The sequence below is a fragment of the Leopardus geoffroyi genome, chromosome D3 (genome assembly GCF_018350155.1).
Source record: "Leopardus geoffroyi isolate Oge1 chromosome D3, O.geoffroyi_Oge1_pat1.0, whole genome shotgun sequence".
Taxonomy (NCBI): domain Eukaryota; kingdom Metazoa; phylum Chordata; class Mammalia; order Carnivora; family Felidae; genus Leopardus; species Leopardus geoffroyi.
Genome location: NC_059339.1, coordinates 10,581,362 through 10,594,679, shown reverse-complemented (window position 1 = coordinate 10,594,679; position 13,318 = coordinate 10,581,362). Strand labels below are relative to the sequence as shown.

At 48.9% G+C, this 13,318-nt stretch overlaps 1 protein-coding gene across 7 annotated transcripts in view; it reads right to left on the bottom strand.

Annotated features, from left to right (window-relative positions):
- Positions 1–13,318, bottom strand: part of RPH3A (rabphilin 3A) — a 276,496-nt gene that overhangs the window by 11,288 nt on the left and 251,890 nt on the right. For all 7 annotated transcript variants that reach the window (XM_045459689.1, XM_045459690.1, XM_045459688.1 and 4 more), the window contains 4 exons: positions 10,909–10,988; positions 7,500–7,574; positions 5,980–6,089; positions 2,801–2,927 (listed from right to left, as the gene is read on the bottom strand). In XM_045459689.1, the coding sequence (XP_045315645.1) occupies positions 2,801–2,927; positions 5,980–6,089; positions 7,500–7,574; positions 10,909–10,988 (392 nt within the window). The remainder of the gene's footprint in view (positions 1–2,800; positions 2,928–5,979; positions 6,090–7,499; positions 7,575–10,908; positions 10,989–13,318) is intronic.

Sequence of the window (13,318 nt, the reverse complement as noted above, 5' to 3'; positions counted from 1 at the left end):
TCCTGTGGCGGCTCCAAGCCCCTGCCTGTCCCCACCACCTTTGTGCCTCTGGGCCTGGCTGCACCCCTCACAGCAAGATGGGCAGACTCGGGAGCAGATAACCCAGGTGGGGGCCCGGCCACTGTCCTGACCAGCTGGACTCACTGAGTGAGGGATGGAGGAGGAGGCCTGAAGAACCAGCTGTTTCTAGGAAAAGAGCCAGAGCCAATTCTTCACTCTTAGGATTGTCTTTAATGATTTATTTGGAGCCTGGCATTTGGGGCAAATTGCTTCTTGCTATTTTCCTTGCTCTGTCTTGTTCTTCTGCCTATGCTATAGAAACATGGTGCGGCACATGGGATATTCCATCCTCGGGCTGGCCATCTGGTGGGAGGATGCTGTAGGACTTCCCCTCCCGCCCCCCACGGAGTCCTTGTGGGGAGCTGGCCACTGCCCAGGGGGAAGAGTCACACCGGTGGCTGCAGGAGAGCTAGGCTCTGGCCGGAGCGTGAGAGCACAGCCACTGACTTGTGGCATAACCTTGGCAGCTCGCTCCCCTCTGTGGGCCCAAGGTGGCCCATATGTAAAATGGGCAGGTTGTTTTGTCTTTAAAAATACAGAGTGCTGGGTCCCACCCTACCTCACTAAGTCAGGATCTCCAGGGAGAGCCCCACGAATCACAGTTTAAGCTCTGGTTTAACATGTGGTTTAAACTCCGGTTTACAATTTGACAATACATTTCATATTTAAAAAAAAAAAAAAAAAAGAAAGAAACTCTGGTTTAAAAATCTCCAATTGAGAACTGTGTTTGCAGCCTCCGCTGTGCCAGCATCGCTCAACACCTCCAGCTGTGCTCCAGCCGAAGGAGAAGGTGGGTAAGTAGGGAGGTCTCCGTGCCAGGGAGCATACGAAGCAGACTGCTCGAAAATGGGCGGGGGAAGCCTCAAGGAAGCCACAGGTTGCAAAAGCTGCTTGCAAGAGTGCGCCCTCTACCGGAGGGTGAAGAAACCTCATCGTCACAGGCCTGGCCCTGTGGCCTTGGGTGAAATTAGACGTTATCAGAAGTCCATTGAACTTCTGATCCGCAAACTTCCTTTCCGGCATCTGGCGCGAGAAATTGCTCAGGACTTCAAAACAGATCTGCGCTTCCGGAGTGCAGCCATTAGTACTTTGCAGGAGGCAGTGAGGCCTATCCGGCCGGCCTCTTTGAAGACGCTCCATGCCAAACGTGCAACATTGTGTCAAAAGACATTCAGCTAGTGCACCACACACAGACGGAGAAAGTGCTTAAGAATCCACTATGATAGATAACATTTGGAGGTGCCTCGGTGGCTCTGTCGGTTAAGCACCTGACTCTTGATTCTGGATCATGATCTCAAGGTCGGTGAGCTGACTGTGCTGATTCTGCTTTGGGTTTCTCTCTCTCTGTCCCTCCCCTGCTCCTACTCGTGTGCGCTCTCTCTCTCTCAAAACTATCTAAACATTACAGAAAATTTTTTTCTTCCTGTTATTGGTGGCTCTGAACGTTAGGTACTTTTTTTTTTTTTTCCCATGGGAATCAAAAGTTACCTGAGTATATGATTGCAAGGGAAAAAACAGGGGACAGAAATCAGGTATTAACAGTTTCTCCATTTTCATTTGTGTGTGAATTTTTAATACAAATGCAGAGACCTAAAGCATTAATGCAAGTGAACATGTTTCAATGAACACGATTCAGCAGCTTCAACTTTATAACGATCTTAAATAAACCAGTTACATTTTTCTGGACAATGCCAGCATTTGGATTTTTTTTTTTTTAAACAAGGAAATTTCTTATCGACGGCAGCTAAACGGTGTTTGTGGCTTTTTTTTTTTTTAAATCACATGGTAGATTCCCTCCATTCACCATTCTGAGTTGTCCTACAAGTCCTACCTGTTTTTTAATGTCGTAGGTCCTCTGTGCTGTTCCTGTAAGTTTGCTACTAAAGTACACTGAACTATAGAAACAATTGAAAAAAATAAAAACCCCCAGTTGATTCCGAGGTATAGATTGGTATTCTCCAATCTCCAATTGGAGCGCCTTGGTTTGGTTCCTGTTTTTTCCCAAAAGGCAAGCAGAACATAGCAGTAACAGCTCCAATGCTCTATAGGTAGTCTCAGATTAAGCCTTCAAAGACCTTATGAAGTTGGTACTTGCTACGTTAGTCCATTTTACAGATGAGAAAATTGAGGCCTAGAGAGGTCAAATCATTTGGCTCAGATTATACTAGAAGTGCCAGAGCCTGAGTCTGGCTCCAGAGCCCATGTCTTAAGCACTATGCTACCCTGTCCCCCGCTGATCTGCGTGGTGCTTTATGAATTCGTGACCGACAAGGGGGTGAGGCAGTATTATTTTCTACAATAGCAACAGTTAATTTACAAGTGGCTATTAGACCCTAGGTTCTGTTCTGATTGTATGTATCACACAACCGTCCTATGGCGAAAGTCCTGTTAGGATGCCCATGTTGTAGACTAGAAAAACGGAGGCTCAGAATAGTTCAGACCCTTGGCCAAGGCCAGGGACCAGGGAAATGGCGGAGCCAGGCTTTGAACCCAGACAGGCCACATGCTGCACCACACCACCCTTCTCAATGTCACCGAGGAGGACGCAGATGTCAGAGAAGTGATGTTGGTACAGGGTTGAAGAGCCAGGATGCCATCCCGATGTTGTGACCTGAAATCCCCCTCCCACCTCCACTGTCGGGCACCCTGCAAATCTATCACCCCCTTTGCAGGCCCCAGAGGAAGGCCCCAGCCCCCAAACTCTTCTCCCCCATCGCACCCTCGAGGCAAAGGCGCTCACCGGGATCACCCGCTCCAGGCAGATGTTGAAGTTCTTTCTCTGGTTAGGCTTCAGTTTCTTGAGTGAGAATCTGGTCTCACCGATAAACTCGTTATGGCCAAATTTGTCCTCGTCACAGACAGAGATCCTGCGATCAACATAAGGAAGGGGTGGGGAGAGAAAGAAGGGCCTATATTGAGCACCTACTATGTACCAAGAGCTGTGATTGATACTGACGAGGAATGTGTCGTGTGCATAGGAATATTTCAGTTTCCTATTTTTTGAGCACTAGGCCAGGTACTTTGTTTCTTCCTTATTACCGTGTAACTTACAAGCAGTACTGTGTACAAATCTTAAATTTATAACTTGCTGAATTTTTGCATAGGTATACACTGATGTAACCACCACCCACCTCAAGATATAGAATGTTCTGGCTCCTGGAAGATCCTCAAGATCCCTCCTTGTCATGACCTCCCTCAAAGATAAGCTTCATCTACGTCTATAGGCATTTTTCATTTTCCCTGCTGTATAGTATTCCACTGTGAAACTATACCATAATACTTGTGCTACTGATGGGTATTTGCTTTTGATCCATTTCTAGTTTTGAGCTATTACGAAGAAAGCTGCTGCAATCAACTTTTTTTTTTTTAAAGGGGGGGGGTGGCCTGGGTGACTCAGTCTTTAAGCATCCAACTCTTGGTTTTAGCTCAGGTCACGATCTTGCGGTTCGTGGGTTCGAGCCCCGCGTCGGGCTCTGTGCTGACAGCTCAGAGCCTGGGGCCTGCTTCGGATTCTGTGTCTCCCTCTCTCTCGGCCCCTTCCCTGCTCGCACTCTGTCTCCCTCACACTCAAAAAGGAAGAAACATAAAAAAATGAAAGAGAAAACAGTGTTGTAATTAATCATCGGGGAAATGCAAAACCAGAATTGCGACACCACGGCACAGCCACCAGAATGGCCAAAATGGAAATGTGTTGATGAGGATGGGGAGGACCCAGGACTCTCGTGCACTGCTGTTAAGAGTGGCAACTGGTACAATCTCTTTGGGAAACTGGCAGTTTTCTGTTAAAGCTGAACGTGCACATACACTACAATTCAACCCTTACTCTCCTAGGAGGAAAAGCATGCACAATATGTGACTCGAATGTTCCCAGCCGTACTATTATAATAGCCCCCCAATGAAAACCAACCAAATGCCCCTCAGCAGTAGAACAGACACATAAAACTGTGGCATCGTCACCCCAGGGGATACTAAATAGCGACAAGCATCAACGATCTACAGCCACAAGCAACAACTTGGGTGTGTGTCACAAACATAGTATTAAGTGAAAGGAGACAGACACAAAGGGTCATGTTGTGCCATCCCGTTTATGTAAAGTACAAAACCAGACTGAGTTCATTTGTCCTGTCAGAAGTCAGGACAGTGAATGTCCCGAGGGAGGGGTCCTCACTACGGGGACGGCGCTGGTGGGGCAGGGAGTCTGTGGTCTTGGGAACGTCCTCTTCTTGGATCCTGATGTGTTCACGTGGTAAAAATTCATCAATCTGTGCAGTTTTTTTTTTTATGTGTGCATTTTTCTAAGTGGATGTTACCCTGCAATAGAAATGTTTACTTAAACTAATAGTGTAGCTGGTGGGAATGTGCGTGGAACAGCCAAATTTGAAACGCCGTTTGTGCGATTTGTAAAATAAAACAAACCCCACAACGGCGGATACTATGAAGCAGCAAATGCCTGCTCACTTCGTTTCTATCCTAAGGGAACACCAGTGTGTATACACGGAAGCATAAAGGATACTCGTCGAGTTGGTAATAGAAGCTGGAAACAACCTAAATGTCCGTCCATAAAGGATACTCGTTGCAACTTTGTTGGTAATAGAAGCTGGAAACAACCTAAATGTCCGTCCACAGGGCGATGGCTGAATAAACTGGCAAACATTTACATAAAATTTAAAAACATGCCAGATAATACCACCACGGTGTATAGATACTAGTTATGCAGCTAAAGCCTAAAGCATGCTGGGGAATGATATCCATAAAATTCAGTATGGTGTTTAGCCCTGCGAGGGAAGGAGGAGAAGGAGAGGGTATAGAAGAAAAGCTTCGACCTGCTTCTGTGGCACTTTATTTCTTGAAGATAATAATAATTTAAAAAGCAGCACATACAGCAGAAGAGTGTGATTTTCTAAAAGACCAAGTATTGAGTTTGTCGGTGTTTGTTTTATTACGTTCTACACTCTTCTGTGTCTTTGTAATATTTAAATTATAAAACATTTTCAAAAACGTGTGATAAGCCGTTCTGTACAACTCTCCGAAGCAGTCAAATATTAGGCAGATCTAAATGTCTTCTCCTGGCTATAACGCCAAGATACATTGTTAAGAAAAAAAGGAAAGTTCCATATCTATGCAACATGATACTTTATAGGTTCTGAACAGCAGTATGAATATGTGTTCACGCACAAAGGGAGGAAGCAGACCCGGGCTGGCAGAGGGGATTAACATTTAAAAGGAGCTTTGCCTTCTCTGTAATTTTTTTTTTTTTTTATAACAAGGAACATGTATTCATTTATGACTTCTATAATTACAAATGCAGTTTAATAAAACACTGAAGAATATAAAATGGCACCAATATACTGTTAAGTAAGAGAGGCTAATTAGTTAATAGGATGGTCCATTTTTATAAACACTTAATTTTACTTTTTTTTTTTTAACGTTTATTTATTACTGAGAGAGAGAGACATGTCGAGCGTGAGCAGGGGAGGGGCAGAGAATGAGGGAGACACAGAATCCGAAGCGGGCTCCAGGCTCTGAGCTGTCACCACAGAGCCCAATGCAGGGCTCAAACTCATAGACCACGAGATCATGACCTGAGCCAAAGTCGGACGCTCAACCAAGCTACCCAGGTGTCCCATATAAATACTTAATTTTAGAAGAACTGTTTGCACACACATGCAAGGTCACATGCATAAATACACACACACACACACACACACACACACAACCCAAATGTCCAGATACCAAGATGTTAAGGGTTTTGTTTATCGCTGTTTTCAAAAGTTTCTACCAGCAATATACTGTTTTTGTAGAAGTGGAAAAGAAAGGAAAAAGTAAGCAGACACATTTTCCAGAGTGGCCCCTGGCAGCTACAGACGTGTCCATCGGCCCAGCCTCCGTGTCCTGCCCGCCCACCCTCCTGCCAGGTACCTGAGCGTCTTCCTCTGCATGTCCTCGTCTGTGATGCCATGATAGACAAGTGTCTCGTTCCACACGGGGTTCCGGGTGTTCCGCAGGGTTTTTGTACGAAGCTTGTTGGACTAGAGCCCAGAGAGATGGACAGACACCTGCCTCGGTGGGGAGCCAGCCCTGTGGCCCTATCCTTTGGGTTGATTTGGGGGTGGGGGGTGGGCGGGTGATGTAGGAGTCCTCTCCCCTTACGAGTATCCAGGGGCTCAGATGTTCCCAAATGCATGTTTTCGGTGAGTGAGGGGCATCCTGTAGGGTGATGGCTACAGCCATCACCAATGCTGGACATTGGGCCACCCCTCCCTCCATGCACTGGTCCCTCTCTTTGAACTTTCCACTAAGATTAGAAAGCAGAGACACCTTCCTCTGAGGAAAAAAAATATGATTTATAGGCCAGAAAGGCAGAAATAAGAGTCCCCCGTTTCTAGGCAGTAAAGAAACAATTTCTGGGGATATTGAAATGGTTCCTTCTGTCTTCCTCCATGCCTGAATTCCTTCGGGGACAAAGTTTTCATTTTGTTCTAAGAGAGAAGGCTAAACACGCACTATGTCCAGAAGAGGTGGCCTGGTGACAAATCTAATTCATACTAACATGTAAATGACTCACTGGGTGCTTTGGCAAAGCAAGTTTGGATTGAGGACTGAGCAAAGAGTCTCAAGGAGAAGCGAATGTCACTGGGGAGTTAGAATGAGTAGTAGCCAAACACTTCAAAGTTTGGCCACAGCCAGGTGAGGGACTCTCCTTGATCCAAACAAAGAAAGGGTAAGAGAGAGAACATGCATGTGAATGCACGCACGTGTGTCCTCTTTTTGTGTGATGTGGCACTTCTTATTTGCAGAGATTTTTAACAGGCAGTTTCCCAAGATCACATAAGCGAGCGTGCGGTCGCCCTTGTTTTTAGGACATCCATATCAAATTAAGTCAACAAACCAGAAAACAAAACTCAAGAAAGCACCCTTTCCTTTCTAGCCTTGTCTTCTGAGTGGGTCAATCCAAAGGGAGGAGAGTTAACTCCATTTTCCCTTCCCAGGGCAAGGTTGCAATATACTGACTTTCACTCAGTAACAGAACATTTTCTCAAATGCTCAGCCCCACAGCCTGGAGAGAGTTATTCATTTCTGTTAAGAGCTGAGAAGTCTTTGGTTGGGACGTAGTGAGTGGGGGAAGTGAGCCACGGTCAGCACTGGGGAGCCACTGAAGGTATCTGAGCAGGTGGACCGCATAATCAGGGCTTCTGCTCCCCCCTGGCCTTCGGCAGCTCCTTGGGTCCCAGGTTTCTGGGCTGGGGAAACGGGCAGAGCGCCTGCCCCTTGGGGAAGAATGACTCCCGTCTGTCCCTTACCCCTCGCGAGGACTTTGCCGCTCAGGGAGGAGGGGCGCTGGGGCCAGATAAGGCTATTTTAGGCTCTGGGCTGGGAACCTTGGGTGCCTGCCAAGGCCCGTGTGCCCAGCCTGCCGAGAGGCCCGGGCCATATGGTACCTTGCTGGCTCCCGGCAGGAGATGCAGCTTAACGTAAGGATCAGCCAAGCCGTTGGAATCCATGGGCTTCAGTCCCTGCAAGAGAACAGGCAACAGCATGAGGGCCTTGGGGGGGCCTGGCACTCAACCGTCATAGGCAATGGACACAGCCCCTGACATCTGTCCTGCCCATCGGTCCACCCGTGTGCTTCCTTTTCCAAAGAGAGAGAAGGGAAGTGAAGTCTCTTGGAAAGAACGCCGGAATCAGGCAGACAGGATTTGAAGCCTGGCCGTGTGAGACGCCTTCCCAGCTGTGTGAGTTTGGGCAAGTTCCTTAGCCTCCCTGAGCCTCATTTTCCACAGCTGTCAAATGGGATGACAGTATCTGTTTCATGGAGCGGTAGGACTTCAACACAGTTATACCTGTAAAGTGCTGGGCACAGAGCCTGGCCCACGGTAACTGCTGTGTTAAGGCTGGACTGTTATTTCTTTTCCTTTTTAAAAAAAAAAATTTTTTTCTTAATGTTTATTTATTATTGAGAGACAGAGAATGAGCATGGGCGGGGCAGAGAGAGAAGGAGACACACAATCAATCCGAAGCAGGCTCCAGGCTCTGAGCTGTTGGCACAGAGCCCAAGGCGGGGCTCGAACTCACAAACCGCGAGATCATGACCTGAGCCGAAGTCGGACGCTCAACCGACTGAGCCATCCAGGCGCCCCAAGGCTGGACTGTTATTTCTGAGATGGGAGGCGATGTTCCAGAACAGGGAAGATGGGAGAGGAGGAGAAGCTGGGGAAAGAGGGCTTGAGTTCTGGCCCTGGCCCCTGTACTCATTTCTGAGACCTCAGTTTCGTCACCCATAAAAGGGGGATCACAATGTCTGCCTGGCCCCCCCCACAGGGCTGGAATGAGGCTCAAGGGAGACACTGTCGGGGAAGGGAGTTTGGGGCAGGGATTACACTGGGCTTGTTTATATGAGCAACCCCAAATTCCCGGGGCCCAGACACATTCTGTCAACTTCCTAGGCCAGGGCTGGGCAGACGTCCCTCCTCTGGGCTCCCACTGTCCCTTCTCACAGCCCTAATCCCAAAGTCATGCATCTTTGTGCACCTGTTTCCCTATCTGTTCATGTTCTTAGGGGATGAAGATCTCTCCTATGAAGGGCGAGCTCTGGGCCCCACACTAGCGAGTGCGGACAATGTGGAGACGGTAACACAAAGCGGGGTGCAAGGGGGAGAGCTCGCAGAGCAGCATCGTGGGTAAGAACGCAGGCTCCTGAGCTGGACTACACTGGTTCAAATCCCAGCTCTGTCACTTCCTGGCTATGTGATCTGGGCAGGTCCCTTAATCCCTCTGTGCCTTAGTGTGTCCGTCTATAAAATGGGGATGATGATGATAGACCCTTCCTCACAGGTTGCTGTGAAGGTGAAGGGGAACAAAGTAATCTGTGGAAAGCCCCGGAGGGTGTGTGATCCTCAGGATATGCTACGGCCACAGTTTCTTGGCTGTTTCCCCAAAGTGAGCCCCAAAACAGGGCCAGCCCCTGTTCACTCTGGGATCGCCAGCATTTGGGACAGTGCCTGGTACAGAGGAGGTATTTAGCAGACGTTTCTGGAATGACTATTGGGGTTCCAACGTTGCAAACTGGCAGACGCTGTGCTTTTAAAATCTGAATTTGAACGTCTCTGTTTGGGGCCTGCTCAGTCCAGCTGACCACAGTTACCATCACAGCCGAACATCTCACTCACCTTCCTCACCTCCGTTACCAGCCCGGCCCGAGAGCGTGTGAGTTTTCTGTGGCCCTGTCTCCAGGGGGCTGGCATGGTGTGGCATTCCCCCATTTCTGGAGCTGAAAGAGGGGACTGAATGCCTGGGCGTTGAGCCAGACTCAAATCCAGCTCTATCCCTACCTGCCGGGTGACCTCAGGCTTTAACCTTTCTAGGACTCAGTTTCCCCATCTGTACAATGGGGCTAATAATGATCCCCACCTCGGAGGTTCCCAGGAAGATATAATGAGATCATGAATGTGCTTACCTCACGGTGCTAGTGGAGGCCGGGGGTGGGTGCAAGCACGTGCTTGCTACGGTGACGGATACAAAATACACGCTCAATGCCTCTTCCGAAGACGCGACCTGGGTGTGTTGACCCAGGGGTGGTGCCAGGCACTGCTGAGCCTCGTTTATATCCCAAACTGGGGCGTTAGGCAAGTGAAAAGGGGGGCTTTTATTTTTTTTTTTTTAATTTTTTTTTTTTTTCAACGTTTATTTATTTTGGGGACAGAGAGAGACAGAGCATGAACGGGGGAGGGGCAGAGAGAGAGGGAGACACAGAATCGGAAACAGGCTCCAGGCTCTGAGCCATCAGCCCAGAGCCTGACGCGGGGCTCGAACTCACGGACCGCGAGATCGTGACCTGGCTGAAGTCGGACGCTTAACCGACTGCGCCACCCAGGCGCCCCAAGGGGGGCTTTTAATCATTACAGCATCACAGGCGTGGCCAGGGACTGTCCTGGGCAGACGGGAATATGTGACCACCTTCCTCTTAATACTCAGTCATCCTTGGGACGCCTCGCTGGCTCAGTCGGTTGGGCGTCTGGCTTTTGACTTCGGCTCAGCTTATGATTTCACAGTTCGTGAGATCAAGCCCTGCATCGGGCTCTGCGCTGACAGCATGGAGCCTGCTCGGGATTCTCCCTCCCCCTCTCTGTCCTCCCCACTCACACACTCTCTTTCTCAGAATAAAAAAAAAAAAGTACTCAGTCATCCTTACGGGAGAGGCATATTATTATCCCCTATTTACAAATGGCACACTGAGGCACAGAGAGGCGAAGTAACTTTCCCCAAATCACACAGCAAGGGAGCTGGTATTTGAACCCAGCAGTCTGCTTCCTGAGCCTTGCTTCTTGTTTGTTCTTCCACGGGGGACCAGGCTTGCAGCGGGGGGAACTCTGGGATCTGCACTGGCATCGTCCAGCTTTCCTCGGGGTCTGGAGTTGAGTCCGTTCACTCCCCCGGGGGCCCGCAGCAGGGAGATGTCCTTGCATCTGCAACAATGGTTCCCCTGCCCCCACTCCAGCCGCTGCTCCAGCCCGATGGTCACGTCAACAGAAGGAGCCCTCGGTGGGCATGTCAGCTGTCAGGTCAGGCTGTCACCGCTTCCCCGGGCGGCGCCTCTTGGGCAGATTCCAGTTCTGCCCTTGAAGCCCAGCTGCCTCTGCTCCCGGGAGCTACAGATCAGTGAGCCCCTCCCCTCCACCAGAGACCACCCCTGAAGAAAGTCCTCCAAAGCAAGTGGCCACGGTTAATTCCTGTCCCCTTCTCATTACCGTCACGGTCACAGATCAACAGGCCTGGTAACCCACGCCATCCCCGAGTCCCCTAGAAATGCCAGGGCATCCTAAGCGGTCCCCAGCTGGGCCTCTCACCTACCTTGGCTTTTATGATGGTGCAGTGCAGGGAGCTGTTGTCCTGGTCGTAGAGAAGACTGAACTCCAGGGCACCCAGGGTGGCTGAAGGGGGCAGAGGCAGGAACCGAGAGAACATTCATTCAGTCACTCAACAAACATTTCCTGAGCACTTCCTAGGTGCCCAGTCTGGTCCAGGCATTGAGCCTACAGAGAGGAAGACTCGGTCCCTGCTCTGGACTCGCCATCCTGGTAGACCCTCCTCTACTTTGGAGCCCTCAGCACACCTGTGATCAGTGAATGGGGTGTGCAATTGCCAAGTTAACGACTTCCCATCCTGCTAGATTGAGAGCCCCACGAGGGCAAGGGCTGTGACTGTCCTGTTCACTGCTGGGCCCCCACTGGGCACAGTGCAGGAAACACAGTCGGTGCTCACTTACTTGCTAAAGGAATAAATGAATCTGGGCATTTGCCGTTACCTCTGCTTGGAATACTCTCCCTCTAGATCCTCACGTGGCTGCCATCTTCTCATCATCCACATCTCGGCTTAAATGTCACCTCCTCAGGGAAGCCCTCGCTGACCACTCCATCTAAAGCAGCCACCCCCGTGGCCATTGCCTTTATTTCCTTCCTGCTGTGCTATCTCTATTTGAAATGAACTCATTTGTACGTTAATTGTTTCTCTCCACTAGAATGGTCGTTTCGTTAGATTAGCCATTTTGGCTGCCTTTTTTTTTTTTTTTTTTTTTTGGCCATGGTGTCTCTAGCACCTAGAATAGTTTGGGGCACACAGTATGTACTTGATAAGTACTTATTGGTTATAAAGATGAGTGCATGAGTGAGTGAGCGGTATATACAGCTAAATACAGTATAGGATTGTTATAAATCACTGGGGTCAGCTCGTAAGAGGGACAGATACAAGCTGGGAGGGATCATCTAGGCTCGGCAGGTCAGTGAAGAGACACTTAAGGCCGAAGGAAGGAGCAGTGGATACTGTTCTGGGCACAAGTGCCAGTGTGCAGAAAGGCAGAAAGGTGGGCCGGACACAGCGTGCATTTCCGAGGCAGGAAACAGTTCGTCGCTCACAAGGCGGTGGACCTTCCTACGCTCCTTTCCCGAGACCGCAGACCCATGACAGAGCACAGGGGACAGAGGGGACAGCTGATATTTCACCCTGATCTATTTCACCCAGCTGATCTGCTACAGCAATACGACCGTCAGCCCCTCCACTCACTGGCCCTGTGAGGTTGGACAGGTCCCTGAAGCTCTTGGAGCCTCAGTGTCACTATCTGCGAAATAGGAAGAGTAGAAGCAACTACTCCCAGGCCGAGCAGGAAGACTCAATGAGCACGTGCACAGAACACACTTAGAAAAGCGCCCGGCATAAAATAAGCAAGTATGAACTATTATTACTTCTGATGTGCATACCACATAAATAATAATTCCTCCTGTGTGTTTAGGACTATATCATGATAACGACTGCCAGTTTTACCTCCCAGGGGGTATCTCAGTTTACCATCCCCTCAGCTCCGTGCGGGAGGCAGTATTTGCTTCCCACTTTACAACAAGGAGTGGTGACACGGGGGGGCCAAGCCACGCCACTGATCACGGCTGTTCGTCCACTTCTTATGAGTGGGTGCGGTCTGTCCCCTTGACTTGGAGCCCCTGGGATGCCCCCAACCCCACAACACATGTTAGATCCAGACACGTGTCCTTCCACGCCTCCCTCCAGCTCACAACGGCCACCCCAGCTCTCCTCTGCTGCTCCACACACACCCAGGATAAGTGCCACTGCGTGTGTGTGTGTGTGTGTGTGTGTCCCTAGGATTTCGGGTCGGAGTGGGAGAGGGACACAGCAGGCATTGTATAAATCACTGAAGGAATGGATGCAAGAGGAAATGTCTAGAAATATTTGAATCATGGTTAAAAAATTACTTCGAGAAGACACACAATAAAGAGTTTTGGAAACTAGTAACACACACACACACACACACACAATTGTAGAAGTGAGATGCTGGGTCGTATAATTCTGCTTGACTTGTGGACCCACCAAACACTGAACATCTGAGCATTGTCGATGTAGTTGAATTGTACTCTTTAAAGTGATTTAAATGAAAAAAAAAAAAAGTTTTAAACAGAGGGAGGCAAACCGTAAGAGACTCGAATGAGGAGAACAAACTGAGGGTTGATGGGGGGGGCTGGGGACGGGGGGAAATGGGTGATGGACACTGAGGAGGGCACTTGTTGGGATGAGCACTGGGCGTCGTACGTAAGCGATGAATCATGGGAATCTACCCTCAAAACCAAGAGCACACTGTATACGCTGTATGTTAACTAACTTGACAATAAATTATGTGTATATATATATATATATATGTGATTTACATAAGTTATGTGTATATATATATATATATATATATATATATATATATAAA